This window comes from Phaethon aethereus, assembly GCF_964289735.1.
Source record: "Phaethon aethereus genome assembly, chromosome: Z".
NCBI lineage: Eukaryota > Metazoa > Chordata > Aves > Phaethontiformes > Phaethontidae > Phaethon > Phaethon aethereus.
In genome coordinates this window covers 51714865-51732354 of record NC_138577.1, presented here as the reverse complement: position 1 = coordinate 51732354, position 17490 = coordinate 51714865, and the positions used below count along the sequence as shown (strand labels likewise).

General features: G+C 38.1%; 1 protein-coding gene across 1 annotated transcript in view; it reads left to right on the top strand.

Annotated features, from left to right (window-relative positions):
* The window catches only part of AUH (AU RNA binding methylglutaconyl-CoA hydratase), a gene marked incomplete at its 3' end in the record, with an annotated part of 118171 nt that overhangs the window by 25246 nt on the left and 75435 nt on the right, over positions 1–17490 (top strand). The window contains exon 4 of the mRNA XM_082013265.1: positions 16054–16140. Coding sequence (XP_081869391.1) covers positions 16054–16140 — 87 coding nt within the window. The remainder of the gene's footprint in view (positions 1–16053; positions 16141–17490) is intronic.

Below are 17490 nucleotides of genomic sequence, written 5' to 3'. Positions count from 1 at the left end.
GTGACGTAGGAAAAGGTGGAGACCTGGCCATAGTGAAAATGGTATGAATCTTTTATGTGGTTTAGTTTATTTTATATGCAGTCAGTGCATATTTGTTTAGTACCTTTCAAAATGTTACCTACATTACCTATATTACCTTTCTAAAAGGTAATATAGGTAAAATGAAAATGAAAAAACTCTTAAATTTCTCTTTAGATCATTTTCTTCTAGTAAAGTTTTTACCTTTTTCCTATTTAAGTGCTGATCCCATACAGTTTTTTTAATAAATAGAAATGTACATGTGCTTCTGTTTATACAGATTAGGGAACTCTTTTATTCTTTTACATCAAAATGAATTTAAAAAGTAAGTAAAAGAAATGCTGTGACTCTTAGGCAGATCCTGTCTGTTTTAGACAAAATACAGTCCCCCAAAAGCTATTTAATATATAGGTGTCGATAATGTAGTTGTCTACAATACCCCTGTGTGTTTTCCACCTTAATGTCAGTAGTTTATGTTAATAGTGAACCAGCAGGGTTTTGTAGGATGTAAGAATATAAGGGTATAATAATAGGTCTAAAATAGTTTCTTTTTGATATTTTAACATTTCTTTGTGGAATTCCTGTCACCAGCTGAAACTTACTGACTGGACATGGTGAATGGACATGGTTTTTAAGTGATTGAGGTCTGGGCTCAAATATCACCAATCTATATAATTTGTTAAGCCCTTCCAGATGGCAGGTAATATTCCAGTGTTGGATCTCCTTTCCTTTACTTTCTTTCTCTGAAGTAATTTGCTGACAAGTCTATTGGATGGTCTTTTAAAAATAGAAGAGATCAAGTATCTCTGAAGTATTTTAAAATGACAAGTCCTTAGAACATAGAATTGCGTTTGCAACATCAGTGCTGAAAATATATCCAATGCATGGAAAATTTTGCTATTTGCCAGCATTTTCACTTATTTTTCTGAGTTGGTTTGAAGCTTTTGGGGACACTGGGAATAAAGAAAAATAGTGCTTGTGAGTTGCTTAACTTGGTGCTCGTAAGAAATAGAACTGCAGCTGATGTTTTCCTGTCTGACTTTTCTGTGAACAAATCATAATTAAGAGATATTCCTGCTCATGACTCAAATGCTTAGTAGTCCTTACTTTCTCAGTACTGTGTGGACTGGCAAGACTTTCACCTTGAGTGCTGGCCCAGTATTAATATGAGCCAAAGATGTTTGTGCAGGAATGCCAGCCATTTTAATATTTTTGGTTTTGAGTTCAGGATTTAAGCTTTCTGAATAGACTTAAAGTGGCCAAAGCTGAGCTCCATATCTTTAACCTTGAAGGCTTTTCTTCTCCTATTTGAGTTTTCCCACACAAGTCCTTGTTCTTCTCACCTGCTACAGCTTCAAAAGGTTCCCAGTCAAACTCGGTAGTCACCTCATCTAATCTTTCTAAGGCCATTACTTTAAATTGTTCCTCAAGTTTGTTTGTGGTCTGCTGTATGCAGAGAATGATCATCTTGTGATTGGGAGGCAACTGGTCATGATTATTGCTTCAGGTATTCTTCACAAGGTGTGTTCATATACTATGTGTAGTATTTACCTGCTTCTTTAAATGTTCCACTGCAAGTATCACTTGCTGCATAGCTGCACAGAATCCAGTGTCATTGAATGTTGACCTGCTGGAAGTTTCCCACTAATACACCAATATGACTAATACTGATCACTGCGGGGGGCGGAGCGGGGGAGTGGCGGGAAAGGCTGCTAAAGAGATACTGTGTGATGCCTTTCAAAATGAGAGATGGGATGGAGGGTAATGAAAAAGAAGAAAAGGGTTTTCACCCATGCCTTCATCTACATTCAGGTGATGTAACAGTTCAAATTGTGTTTTTTCTCAAGAACTCCTCCTTCCTTTATTTAACAGGATTTATGCCTGAATACTGACTTCAGGACTTCTTTAGAAGAGGTTCTGACTTTCTCTCTTTTACCACATAACACACTTCCTCTTTCTCTATTTACAGCTCATAAAACTGGGTGTTCTGTTAGTTAACTATTTTTGTAATAATTACTAATCAAAATAGATAAACCCAGCAGTATCAATTCCTTTTAACATTAAAAAACCCCCCATACGTGCAGTGGTCAGATTTATGCAAAATATTTGAGTCAGTCATCTGTAATAGTGCAATGAAAGATGTCTGGTTTTTTCTGATTACTTGATTTACTAGAAATCAAAGTGGAACGAACAACAGGTTGCTAAAAATTTTGGTTGTGTTCATATTTCTTTTTGTTGAAAGGCTTAGTACTATTTACTAAGAAGGTTCAGTTTGAATATCACTGTTCATTTAAGGTTAAAGAAAGATGAAAAATCTCACCACTAGCAAGTCTTAGGAATGCCTGCTTATTAATCCAAAGACGGAAAACTGTGTGTCACTTGTCATTATAGGGTTTAGATATTAGCAGACTCACTGCAAAGCTATTGCAACTGATACAAATGACATGCGGTGCTACATTAATGATATTTTTTTCAGTAGTAGTAGTGTTAAAATGTCCATACATTCTTACTTGGTTGAGTAAATTACTTTTAGTTCTTTGTTTAAAAACAGAAACTGTTGTGCTGATGTCTTCAGAGGATTTTCTAATGGAGGGTGTAGAACAAATAGAAATTGCAGTTAATGATTCCATGATTAGTTTGGAGCTAAGTAGTAGAGTGAAAAATACAGCTTTTATGGTTGTCTAATTTGAACTATGTTATTCTGTATAAGAATTCAGTTATGTTTTATTACCAGAAAGTAAGTGCAGATCATGTTATAGGCAAGATGTAAAAGTTCCCTTAGTGAAGGTTAAATTTGAAAATGAAAAGTGGTTTGAGGAAGTTAGGTGTTCAGACTACCAGAACAGATTAAAGATTAAAGAACTACTTCTGTAATACTTACTGTGGAAATAACATAGAAATATAAGTGGTGTAGGAAGTAGCTTTACTTTTTTTATTGTTAAAAGAAAAGCTCTGTATTGAATAATAATTGCAGCATACATTGCTTTTTATTAAAAGCTGATATTTATCATTACCGAGATGTGAGATGTAAACTCATGGTCTTGAGTGTTTAAGTAGCTGGGCTGTTGTATGAGATTTAAAGATTGGAACAAGCAGGATTGTAATGATTTGATTGCTCTAGAGGTCTGTATTTGTGATTCCTAGCCATTTACTCGGTGACCTTCACTGCTGCCACCACTGCATTGTCTTCCTGGATCTTCTGCACTGATTGTATATCTATCTGAGAGTCAAGGATGATGCAGCCTCTATGCCTGTGTTCTGCTAGTCCTGATTTTTTAGCCTGACAGAGGTCACTCGGAGTGAGGCATAGCACAGAATCGAAGTTAATGTTGTCTTAACTTACTGTTTGGAAACAGTTAACTGTTCTGTTCTTGTACCTTTCCACCAGTACTGGTCTCTTTCACGTGCCATGGAGGAATCTGCAGAAAGCCCTCTTGTGATAGTTACACAATGTTTTGGCTCCATAAGAGCATACTAAGGACTAGGGAGTGACTGAGGCAGTTGTTGGATGATGGAAGTGTCACAAAGAAAACAGGTTGGTGTTTGGGGAAAAAACTGGTTCTGCTTTTAAGAGGTGAGATTAGGATCCTTATAATGATTCTTTTTTTTTCCCCCCTTTCTGCAAGTGAAGATGAATTCAGGAAAGGCATGTGATGTATAAGATGCCTTTTTTTGTGGCAGAAAAGGTTAACAGGAGGGATATTGTTGGGGGCTTCTAAATTTAGAGCTGGGCAGACAGGATGGAAAAAGAGCCACCTGACTTTAATCTATATCTGGTCTGAATTTGCATAGGCATTGAAAAGGGATTGTATACAAAAGTTAGGGTCACAGAATCACAGAATCACTAGGTTGGAAAGGACCTTTAAGATCATCAAGTCCAACCATTAATCCAGAACCACCATGTCCCCTAAACCATGTCCTGAAGCGCCACATCCACACGTTTTTTGAACACTTCCAGGGATGGCGACTCCACCACCTCCCTGGGCAGCCTGTTCCAATGCCTGACCACCCTCTCAGTGAAGAAATTTTTCCTAATATCCAATCTAAACCGCCCCTGGCGCAACTTGAGGCCATTTCCTCTTGTCCTATCACTAGTTACTTGGGAGAAGAGACCAACACCCTCATCGCCACAACCCCCTTTCAGGTAGTTGTAGAGAGCGATAAGGTCTCCCCTCAGCCTCCTCTTCTCCAGACTAAACAACCCCAGTTCCCTCAGCCGCTCCTCATAAGACATGTGCTCCAGACCCCTCACCAGCTTCGTTGCCCTTCTCTGGACACGCTCCAGCACCTCAACATCCTTCTTGTAGTGAGGGGCCCAAAACTGAACACAGTATTCAAGGTGCGGCCTCACCAGTGCCGAGTACAGGGGCATGATCACCTCCCTACTCCTGCTGGCCACACTATTCCTGATACAGGCCAGGACGCTGTTGGCCTTCTTGGCCACCTGGGCACACTGCCGGCTCATATTCAGCCGGCTGTCAACCAGCACCCCCAGGTCCCTTTCCACCGGGCTGCTCTCCAGCCACTCCTCCCCAAGCCTGTAGCATTGCATGGGGTTGTTGTGGCCAAAGTGCAGGACCCGGCATTTGGCCTTATTAAACCTCATACAGTTGGCCTCTGCCCATCGATCCAGCCTGTCCAGATCCCTCTGCAGAGCCCTCCTACCCTCCAGCAGATCAACACTCCCACTCAGCTTGGTGTCATCTGCAAACTTACTGAGGGAGCACTCAATTCCCTCATCCAGATCATCTATAAAGATATTGAACAAGACTGGTCCCAGAACCGAGCCCTGGGGAACACCACTCGTGACCGGCCGCCAGCCGGATTTAACACCATTCACCACAACTCTCTGGGCTCGGCCATCCAGCCAGTTCCTCACCCAGCGAAGAGTAAACCCGTCTAAGCCACGAGCCGCCAGTTTCTCCAGGAGAATGCTGTGGGAGACGCTGTCAAAGGCTTTACTAAAGTCCAGGTAGACAACATCCACAACCTTTCCCTCATCCACTAGGCCGGTCACCTGGTCATAGAAGGAAATCAGGTTGGTCAAGCAGGACCTGCCTTTCATGAACCCATGCTGGCTGGGCCTGATCCTTTGGCTGTTCTGCAGATGCCCTGTGAGCACTCTCAAAACCAACCGCTCCATAATCTTCCCTGGAACAGAGGTCAGGCTGACAGGCCTGTAGTTCCCAGGATCCTCCTTCCGGCCTTTCTTGTAGACGGGCGTCACATTGGCAAGCCTCCAGTCTTCTGGGACCTCCCCTGTTAACCAGGACTGCTGATAAACGATGGAGAGTGGCTTGGCAAGCTCCTCCGCCAGCTCTCTCGGTACTCTTGGGTGGATCCCATCAGGCCCCATAGACTTGTGGGTGTCCAGGTGGCTTAGCATGTCCTTGACTGCTTCCTCCTGGATTATGAGGAGTACATTGTGCTCTCCATCCCCGTCTTCCAGCTCAGGGGGCTGAATATCCTGTGGATACCTGGAGTGGCTATTAAAGACTGAGGCGAAGAAGACATTAAGTACCTCAGCCTTGTCCTCGTCCTTGGAGACAATGTTCCCTGCCATATCCAGTAGGGGATGGAGATTCTCCTTGCCTCTCTTTTTGTTCTTAATATATTTGTAAAAACATTTTTTATTATCCTTTACGACTGTGGCCAGACTGAGCTCTAGCTGGGCTTTTGCCTTTCTAATTTTGTCCCTGCTTGACCTAACGAGATCCTTGTACTCTTCATGAGTTGCCTTCCCCTTCTTCCAGAGCTGATAAACTCTCCTCTTTTCCCTGAGTCCCAGCAAAATCTCCCTGTTCAGCCAGGCCGGTCGCCTTCCCCGCCAGCTCTTCTTACGGCACATGGGGACCGTCTGCCCCTGCGCCTTTAAGATTTCCTTCTTGAAGACTGTCCAGCCTTCCTGGACCCCTTTGTCCTTCAGGACTGTCTCCCAAGGGACTCTCTCAACCAGTGACCTGAACAGGCCAAAGTCTGCTCTCCGGAAGTCCATGATAGCAGTTTTGCTGACCTCTCTCCTTACTTCACTCACAACTGAGAATTCTATCATGTCATGGTCGCTAAGCCCAAGACGGCCTCCGACCACCGCATCTCCCACCAGTCCTTCTCTGTTTGTAAACAGCAGGTCCAGCAATGGGTCGTTTATATTCAGAGTTCCTGGATTTGAGGAGGAAACCTTTCTAAATTAGCACCTCAGCCTTTAAGAAAGGCTTGGGATTCAAAAGCTTAAAAGAAAAAAAGAAAGTAAAACACCAAAAGTGGTACTTTCTGAAATACTCCATTTATGGGAACTGATTTAGCAGCTAGTGCTTTAAACATGCTGATCTGGGTGTAAATTATTGCAAGATAGGAGATAACCTATAGCAGCATCTACAAGACTGCCATCTTACCAGAGGGAATGCTCAGGACTAGCACCCTGCCGAAGGCTCAAATGTACAGGAATTGCAGACACTTTGTTTGTTCTTCACAGTTTGATGATTCTCAGGAACTTTTCTGTGACACAGAGGGGATATGTGCAAAAAGTGCAGATATCTGAGTCATGCTAATAAACTATGACAGCAGATCTTATATGGAAGAATATCAATATCAGTTTTGACTTAAAAATCATATATCCACATTTGGAGAACTTCATCAATATAAAGTATTGCGTAAAAATAAATTCCTTTAGATGACTTCCTTATGTAGAAAAAATACAGAATATCTTTCATGCCAAACTGTTTTTCTCTTGACTAAAATGACTGCAGCCAGCATCCTTCTCATCTTGTTTTGAAATTTAGAATACATCTTGCTTTTTATCAGTTACATGTAAATACATTTTTCTTTATACTCAATGCAGGTGGTGTCTAAAATGGTGCAAAAATTTGTGCCTATACTGGTGTGCAACAGGGTTCATGGTTGCTGTCAGTAAAGCAAATGATTACTAGAGAAAGTAGGTGGTTACTCTTAAGTTAGGAAAGGTGAATTATGAAGTCTGCTACTTTAAAAACCTTGTGATAACCATATGTTGTGAACTAGTTTCTTAGACAAAACATTATTTAACAGGCAATTATGAAAAATGTATCATAACCTCCTTAATATGTTTGTATAACAGTACCAAAGGTTGAGAGACAACCCAGTTAGATACGCGTAGGGTCAAGGTCTGTGTTTTTAGCCAGTAACTCTTTATAGCTCTTTGGGGCTTCAGAGCCAGCTTTTAAATATATTAATTCACTTTTAAGGCTGGGTCCCACGCTGATGTACTGGTTTTATTTTTTGGTTCCTTCTACATTACATATTAAAATTTATTCCTAATGATCAGAGCATATGTATCCTTACTTACATTAATTTAAAATAATTCTGGATCTTTATAGTGTGATGACTTTTTAAGAATTTTGTGCAACTGAAAAATTGAGTTCTGAATCCTTACATATAACTTTTGGAGTTCTCCATTCCCTTTCATATGAGAAGATTTTCAGTACTTGCTTATTATTTTGTGATTTGTTACTCCGTTCTTTACTGTTGTGGTTTTTATTTCATACCTAATTAGTTTAAATCACTAACGTGTTATTTATTTGTTTTTTTTTAAAATCCTGGTAGAAATGCACTAAAATGTAGAGATCCAAGTCATGCTTGTCACGTAAAGGTGGTGATCAAGTTGTTTAATTTCAAATTAAAAAATAAATGTCAATGAAAAAATGAAGCATGAGAAGATATGAGAGTTTGGATGAAACTGTGTGGAGACTGAGACTAAATGTCATGGGATTCCTTCCTCATTGCAAAGTTTTGAGGTACCCTACAGCATAGGCAAAGTTAATGTGAATCTTAGATTTTTTTCCTTAACTAATAAGAAAACAAAAAAAAGTTATGCAAAGCCATGTTTTGCCAACAATACATTGTTTTCTTACAGATTAATCTTTGAGGAAATGATCTTTTAATTAAATTTTACCTGTTACATGCACATGTTTGATTTAAAGTTTAAAATATGAAATCTCAGAGAACAGAAAAGGCAGAGAGTAAGTTGCACTGCTTTGTGAGAATGATCTTTCTTTTCAGTATTATTCATAAAAGAAGCTGATCTGCAGAAGCAAATTGCTAGCAGTTCTTTCAGTAGGTATTTCAGTAATACTTTTTCCCTTTATCCTTAAATTTCAGATCTCTTATACCACACAACTAAAAAACATGATTCTTGATTAGATGATGTTTCTTTTCTTAATGTTCTGAGTTAGTAACTGAGTTATAAGTATTGATAGAGTCAATTTGAATATAAAATCTTGAAAATGTTTAGGAGTACACTGGAGCATATTCAGTATATTGTAAGTTTATTTTGTGCATTCTGTAGCTTTTAAACATTTAGATTTGAATATTCCTCTTTATTCTTAACTAAAAAAACAAACACCTTTCTTCTGGTCTTTTAATCTCTTATATATCCATTATATATTTTTGGAGGAGTTGTTTAGTCACCTGAGCCTTGGAAAATGGGACAGCTTCCTAAAGAGTAATATAGAAATATTGCTCAGGTATGCAGAGGTGCGTTTAGGATGGGAGAAGCTCAGCTGGAGCTCGAACTAGCAAGAGTTGTCAAGAATAACAAGAAAAACTCCTGGAGGTGTTAGTACCAAGCAAAAGTTCAAGGGAAATATAGGTCCACTGCTGCACGGGACTGGCAGCTTAGTTATGAATGACACAGAAAAGGCAGAAGTACTCCACATTCTCTTTGCCTTGGTCTGCATGGGAAAGGTCAGTTCCCAAGTCTCTGTGCGAAGAAGCGACAATGAAGTAAACAGCAAACCACTGACAGTAGAGGAGGGCTGAGTTAAGGTCTCTCTGTACCACTGCACACATGCATATGCATCTGATGGGATGCATCTGAGCTGTTGCACTGGAGAGACACCATGTATCATATTTGAAGTCACTGAAGACCTTCGTGACTGGAAAACGGCGAATATTACACCGTCTGCAAAAAGGAAAATTTGGGAAACTACAGACCAGTCAGTCTCACTTCAGTCTCTGGGGAAATTATGGAACAAGTGTTTGTGGAAGTTGTTTCCAGGCACGTGAAAGACAAGAAAGTGGCTGGGAAAACCCAACTCAGATTTACCAAGGGTAAAGTGTGCTTGACCAACCTGATAGCCTTCTGTGATGAAACCATTTGGTCAGTGGATGAGAGAAGAGTTACAGTTGCTATCTACCTTGACTTCAACAAGGCGTGTGACATGTTTTCCTCTAGCATCCCTGTAGACACGTTGATAAGATACAGTCTGGACACAGTATCTGTGAGGAGTGGCTAACCTACGTTGATCAAAGAGTTATGCAGTGTTAATGGGTTAAAGTCAAACTGTCAGCTTGTCACAAGTAGCATTCCTTGAGGGTCAGTGTTGGGTCTGGTAGTACTCTTCGGTATCTTTGTAAATATTCTAATGATAAAATTGAACCCTCACTGAATTTGCAGATGACTTCAAACTGGAAGGAGAGGTAGGTATGTGGGAAGGAGGAGCCACCATTCAGAGAGACCTTGTCAGGCTGGAAAATTGTGTCAACAATAATTGCATGAGGTTTAACAAAGGTAAATGTGAAGCCCTGCACCTGGAATGGAATAACCTTAAGTGGTAGAACAGGCTGAGGACTGACTGGCTGAGGTGTAGCTCTGCTGCAAAGGACCTTGGGGTTCTGGGGACAGTAAACTTAACATGAGCTAGCAGTGCCTTGTGGCAGTAAAGAAGGCAAATAGTGTCCTGAACTGCATCAGGAAGAGAACCATCAGGAGATCAAGGCATGTGCTTATTCTGCTCAGCACTTAATAGGCCAGCAGAAGGTGATTAGAGAGTTGGAGATTGCTATGGGGGGAAGACATAACTGGTCTTCCTGTGCCCTGTAGATACAGAGAAAAGTACTCTATTTTCAGGGATGTATACATTGACAGAAGAAGAGGCAATGAGTACAAGTTACTTTAGCAGAATTCCATCCAGAAAAAAATAAATTCTTCATTGTGAGAAGAGTAATTAAGAATTAAACATAGGAACGGTTTTCCCAGGGAGGTAGTGGAATCTCCCTTGCCACCACTACTAAAGACTTGAAAGGACCATGGATAACCTTCTGTGCATGTGACAGAAGGTTGGACCAGGTGATCTCCAGAGATTTCTTCCAGTCTTGATTTTTCTATTATTCTGCTAAATAGATGATAATCTTTTTTGTTACTTTGTGAAAGATGGTCTAGAATAGTTAATATTTATGAAACATTCTGTCTGTTCTTAATTGGTCAGACTGGACTCATTTTTATTCAAGTATCCTGGGTCTGGCTGGACTGGGAGGTGCAATGGAATTCTTACTCAAATGCATGTGTATTTTGTCTGCAAAGCATGAAACATTTTTTCTTCACACAGGCAAGATATTTCAGTAGTGGTTGACTTTGCTTTGTACCATGATTTGTCAAGTTTATAGCTTTATACATGGAAAAATGGTGGTTGAAAGCAAAATCAAAATCAGTAGTCTACATGGTGACATTATAATAAAATTTAAATTATGCTTTTCTGATTTTTTAAAAAGAATTTTTAGGGCTATTAAATTGAAGTATATATCTGTTGTCAGAATTATATTTGTAACTTACTACTGTGGTGTATATATTTAACAAACACTAATTCTATATAAACAAAGTTTTGCTCACCTTAGACTTGATGCTATCTCTAAATAAATGTGTTTGTTTCATGAGATATTGCAGTTTCTGTTCAAAATTGGGAATTAAGTTGTTCTGAATAGATTTCAGGATGTAAAAGCTTTATTTCTGAAATTATTGGAAATCTGGAGAAAAAATTGTTGGTAAATCTTTCTGAGTTTGAACTTAAGTTGACTACAGTGTTGTCCTCAAATGACTATCCTTTTGGGATAGTCCTAACCTCATAAAAATTAATTGGGGTTCTGCTAATTATTTCAGCTAAACTTGGATTTCTTGCAGTGGCTTCTCTAGGAGGTGCACACATATGCCTGTGAGGAAAGATACTACATGTGGCCTAATGGGTGGGTTTTTTGGTAGTAGTTATAAATTAATCTGCAATGTATGTCAAAGTTGGCCATTTGCCTCAGTTCAGTGTCTTAAGTGTCTATTTTTCTGTGTGGAGAAGGAGTGATATTAATTCACAGTCTGCTTAATTACTTTGTGTGGCAATAAGCTCTGGGCACATAGCAGTTCTCAACCTTTTAATTGTTGAGGTAGTGCATGTTTTTTACACCTAGTTGAAAACATTGGAAGTTTCCTTCATAAATTCCTTAATGGGTTTTGTTGGGTTATTAAACATATTATAGGTGGTGCCTCTGTGCTTTGCAGTTTTCAGTGTTCCTTGTTCTTTCCAACAAGATACAGAGTAATTGGACAGAGTATGAAAAAGGGTATCCTCTGATACTCTTAGATGTCACTTTCTTCTTGAAATTTTGGTGTGCTGACAGAACTGGTTGATCTATGTTTAGTAGGACCAAAGGGCAAGCTCAAAATAACACTTCTACAGTAAGAATCTAATACTTTATTCTACCTTGAATGCCTGTGCATGTGTCACTTCCTTTTCTTGGAGAAAAGGCACTTTGGGCACCTTTCAACACTTGGTAGAATAACTTCACTGTTTAATTTTGGTGTGCTAGATATCTAAAAGACTTATTTTTAAATAAAAATATTTATTCAGTAAAGTTAAAATTTTAAGTATGATGTATAAACCATTAAATTTTATGCCTTTTTACTTTACAGCTTTTGTGGTGTGTTTTGGAAGTATGTGTTAAAGCATAGTATAGAACAGCACTGTACAAGAAAACTTCTAGGCATTTATGGTATTTGGAAAGTGAAGCTTATAGAGAGATGTTGGAACAGATTTTTCAAACACAGCACTTAGCTTTTCAACAGGATATAAATTCTGTTTAGAAAGTGTGTGAAAATGTCCAAATAAGGCAAGGGGTCAGAGTAATCACTGTAAAATTTGGTTTCTTTTGGTGTGTTCTCTAAGTTAAATAGCCATCCTTGTCACATAGATGTGTAGGTGGAAAAATTCTGGTGAATAACAGCAATATGCCTATCTTGCTAGACTGCCCTTGGCTTTCTCAAATAAACATTTTCTCTGGCATCATTGTGAAATGCAAGTCAGGCACATGCTGCAAAAACTCTAGATTGACAGTGTACAACAGCCAACTATTGAGCAGCCAAATGTTTAAAAACGTGCAAAGAGAGTTAATTGATTACATCAGGTTTTTTATACTTATGGGAAGTAAGATAAAAAATAACTAACCTTTCCGTGTTTTTCCAGTATTGGAGGGGGGAAATAAGAAAGTGGTGGTTCAAAGTCAAACAGAGATTTTCTTTTGGATTGACAAACCTCAATAGAAGTGTAGGTAGTATTTAAAACAGCATGCACCTTCCTCACAGGAGTTTCAAGGGTTGATCTGTGAGTACCAGTTTATCTACTTACTGCTCAGCAGACCTCCAAAAGACTACTGTTTGTACTGGTATTTTGCAAACAGGACTGTTCACTGACAGCCTGCAGGGAAGTTCTCTCCTACCCGTTTGCTTCATAAATTTGCAAGTGATGCTTCTGCAAATTAAGTTGATTCGAGGAGAATTTCTTCAGGAGTGGAGAGTACCGATCTTAATCCTAATGTAGCTGCAGGAGGAAGTGGCTGATTGCACTGTCAATGTAGTCTTTACTGTTGCACTTCTCTTTTGTCCTGTATTAGCAGCTAGTAATTTGGAAATGGCACTCCATAGTCTTTAAAAGGGAGTTCGTAAAGTGCTGGGAGCAGAGAGGTGAGAATTTGGGAGCATGACCCCTAGGATCACAGTTAATTTTGACTAGCTTTTGCTACGTTTCTGAGCGGATGAGAATCAATTAGTGGGACAAAGCATCGAGACGCCAGAAAGCGTAATACGGACAAAACAATGATTCATGCTTCAGTACAAACCGGATGGATGTGGGGACATAATTACAGTGTACAATCAAATCTGCAACAGTTAGTTTGTCTCAGCTCACTGGTACCTCGGCTTCCCCCTTTCTCACATCGTAGGGTAGAAGGGCTTAGAGAACCCTGCGTTCAGTGTGGAGTAAAGTCCCAGACCCACAGTACAGCCCCCAAAGTCTGTTGGGAGTGGATGTGAGGAAGCAGACAGGACAAACGTGTCCACAGATTTCAGCTGTGGCCCATGGGAAAGTTGCAGAGGTTTGTTCTGTGAGAGTTTTTGTGGTTTGAAAATTTTAGCTACTTTGTTGCTCTCAGCAGTTGAGCAAATACTATTTTCAGATACTTTAAAGTAGGAAACTTGGGGTGAGAGGAGGGATCTTTGATTTCAATAGCTGAGAGCGCAGAAGTCTCTGGTTGAACCTGCACTCACCTTCATGGCTGTCTTCAGAAACTTAACCTTTCCTACTTCTCACTTTATAATAGATTTTAAAGAAATATATGAATAGTTCTCTGCTATATGGGTCAAGGAATTCTTCAAGAACTCTTTGATCAGTGGTTGAATCTCGTAACAGGAACAAAAGTATTAAGTTGGTGGCAGTTCCATCTCCTGTGAACCAGGGGATGCCAAGGCATGTGTTCGGTTGGAATGCAGCAAATGGTTTCTGCCTAGAAGTCTTGTCTCTGAAAAAGCTTCAGTTACTATTATTATGCTTTGGAGCGCTAAAATAGGAAAGGTATAGGAAAAGAAGTTTTTCCATTTCCTTGACAGTTATGAGGGAGAAATATTTAAAAGGGAAATGTGAGATTACAGAAGTTGGTTAAGGCACTAATATTAGCTATTATACTAGAAATGTTTTTACAGTACTCAAAGTCATTAATTTTAAATTGGCAGCTACATGTAATCCATTACTAAAAAAAGTTTTTCTTGAAAATTTAGTAGATTTCTGTAAATATTTTCAAGGAAATGTGTATTCTAAATGAAGGAAGAAGTCTGCAGTGTGTGTATTTTTTGTTTTAGAAGCACTGGGTTTTTTGGGTTGAGTCCATTTTTTTGATGAGTCTGAACAAATCGAAACCTAAAAATTGCCTCAGTGTAATCTTGACAGTAGATTTTCTTAACAGTAATACTAAGAGTATTTTTTAGGTTCAGTGCCTCTCTTTTGAAGTTTTCTTTACTTTTCAAGGGTATGCCCAGTGAGCAGGATTTCCATGTGTGGAGGTTATGAGTCAGATTGTGTAGCCATACAGTTCTCCTGTTCATAAAGCACAGTTTCTTGCTGCTGTTATATAGGCAATGGTTTGGACAGAGTTGTAGAAGCTAGACCCAGATATTAACTGATAACATTAACTGAGGATGGCACACTTGCTGATAAAACTTTTAAAGCAAGGTTTTGTCATGAAGGTTTATAAAAACTCCTTTTAGCTATAGAACCCTATACATAAATGCATTTGTGAAAGTTGCTTGCAGTTTTATATGATGTAGAGTTCTATCCAGATTTTTGGATGCAAATTTTGTTTGCTTTACAGGTTCCTGGTAAGAATTCTGTGTGCATTGATTGTGGATTACTAAGATAGCAACTGCAGTTTTGCTGCAGTGGAGACTTGACCACAGTAATTCCTGATTTATACTGCCTGCTCAGCTGGCCTGTCATACTGTCTTCAGTTGGGGCATATCCTAGAAGGTTGTTTGGAAGCTTTGGCAAGGTGTCTGATAATGTAAATTAAACTTGACATTACTTAGCGGGAAACATGCAATTGCAGTCGGGACTGATGCTTCATTGTTTTTATACTGATATGCATGGAAGGAGAACAAAAGTCTTAGTGAAATGAGGATTTTTGCTATGATAGAAGTAGAAGGGGAGATGTAGAGTTGCTTTGTTGGGCATGGTACCGTAAAACAGCAGCTAGATGTCTATCAGAAAATGTCAGATTGAGATACTGATTTTCACAGAGCTAGACTGCAGTTGTGAATTTCAACTTGCTGGCAAAAGTAGATCTGAAGCTATGTTTTATGAAGAGCGTCAAGAGAGTCTAGCATGAGTTAAGTCCAGAAACGTAAAAGGAGGAGCCCATGACTGCTTAATTTAAAATTCAGAGTTAAAATCTTAACTTAATCTCAATGCATTTTCCTGAGTGCATAGTATTTTGATTCTCAGGGTAGTGAAACAGAGAACTGTTTTTCGTATTGGTTATATGCCTTGTTTAACCTTTTCAGACATGCCAAGAGATTAACTTAATAGGTTCATTTTTACCAAATGGAAAAAATATGCGCTAAGTTGCAGTGGGAATGTGGCACTACTTTGGAGAATAAATGTATATATGCAGATTTTGTCTCTTTCATGTATTCTTCCTCTATAACAAAGATGAACTTACTGTCTTACTCCGTACTTAGCTATTATTATGATTATGATTATTATTATTATTACCTGTTTCTCTTTTTCTTTACACATTCATGAGAGAAAATGTCACATTTTGCGTATCAGTGTTTTTAAAAACACATTTCTGTAAGCACATGTAGTTACAGTGTGTTTTTTAAACATAATTTTCACATATTCATGTAGAAATAGATTAAAAATTACAAGTTTTAAAAAAAATATGGTATATAACTTATTCAAAAAGTGAGTTGAAAAATGGTACTATGTCCACTGTAGAATTTTTTATTTAGATAAATATAGTCTGTTTATGTAAAAACATGCACCCTACCTATTTTATAATCTACCAATAAAAGAATAACATGAGCACAATATGAAAAACACATATCTGTCAGACTTTGTGACACAGTTGGGAAAATAGAAGTATATGTCAGATGAAATATTAGCATAAATGCTACGGTTTATAAACTATTTTCATATGAGAAAAAGAAATGTCACTGGGAAGAATATACCTAGAAAAATCTGGTGGTGGGTAATCTGATTGTTTTGTTTTGTTTTGGGTTTCTTTGTTTTTCCTTGATAAACAGTTCATGTTTTCCTTGAAATCTGTGGACAATGAATGTGGCCAATTTGAACTGTGCTCATCTCAAAGTAGACTTAAATTTTTTTTGAATACAGGAATGTTTTATTTCTGAAAACATATTTACAGTACTGTGTATAGTTTGCTAACATGTATGTGAAATGTCACTTACAGGTGCTGACCTTAAAGAAAGAGCAAAAATGCACTCAAGTGAAGTTAGTTCTTTTGTCTCAAAAGCAAGAGCAACTATTAATGAAATGGGTATGTAACCTCTCCCTTGTTTTAACTTACTCTGAGAAGGGTTAGATCAGAGGAATGACATAAACTGCATGGTTAAGTCTTGACAGGTAGTAGGATATCCACAACTATTTATATTGATAAATACGAATCACAGTGCATTACTTCTTTTAAAATGTTTCTAATTGAGTTGGACTTTTTTTTAGAATGTGAGAAAAAGCTAAATCTCAACTGAAATAGAGGTGATTTGCCCTGCTGTTTTCATAAAGGATGGATTGTTCTATGACATCTAAGTACTTCAGAATTTAATTTTTATTAATGCATTCTTGTGGTTGACATAATTAATACAGTCTTCAGTACATTTTAGAAACATGTTAAACATCAGCTGTTGATGGAAAGTAAGCTACTGAGGCCTTTTGAAATTTTGTTTAATACGCATTTGTTATGGTGTAGTAGAACCTGTTAATAGTTCAGGATTTTAATTGACTTGTACAAGTTTTTAAGGATTGTAATTTCTCTGTAAATTTTACGTTAAGAATTCACCATCAAATCATTTTGTTCCTACATCTCTGCTGATCATTTTTAATATAATTGTTTTTCAACAGGGCATTGCAGATATGTTTTGTCAAAAAGAGAAGAGTACCAAGTTTGAAGCAATTAATTTTATATGTTTGATTTATATATGCAACATATTTTGTCACTTGAAATTTTGGCATCAAACTGACGAATAAATAATTTCTCAGAGAACATTTTTAGATAACATTTCCTTAAATAACATTGGGTCAAATCTTCATTTGGCAGCATGTTATGAATGGTAACAAACATGTTTTTTGCAGGTAAATAACAGGCTACTGAAGAATGAGTCTCTGATTAGGTACTCATGGAAATTCTTGTGTCCTTGAATTAATGTCTTGTCTTTGAAGTGAAGCAGATCCTCAAGGCTTTTTAAAAAAATAAAATCAGTAAAATATCTAGAAGTGAATAGATCATTAATTTCCTCCATCTGATAGTGTATTTCATGCTGGCGTTTGTCGTTTTGTTGGAATTCCAAGCAAGAGGCAACAAAGTTTTCTGTTTAGTTACTTTGTAAGATTTTTGGGAGGCTTCTGTAGCTCAAAGTAATAATTTTTCAGCTTTTTTTCCGCTGAAGTTACTGGAAGTACTTTCTGAGCTGCTATTAATGTTTAAATAGGGGCACCTGGTTTTAAGATTTTCCTATGATCAGGAAACATTTTTTAAAAAATATGATTATTTTAAGTGAGAAAATTCCTAAAGTCTAAAGAAGAATTTGGATTTGGCATTCTACACTGAATGACTGAAGAGTATATACAGTGATTTGATGCTTTGTTTTCCTTCAGTGTTGAAAAAACTTTA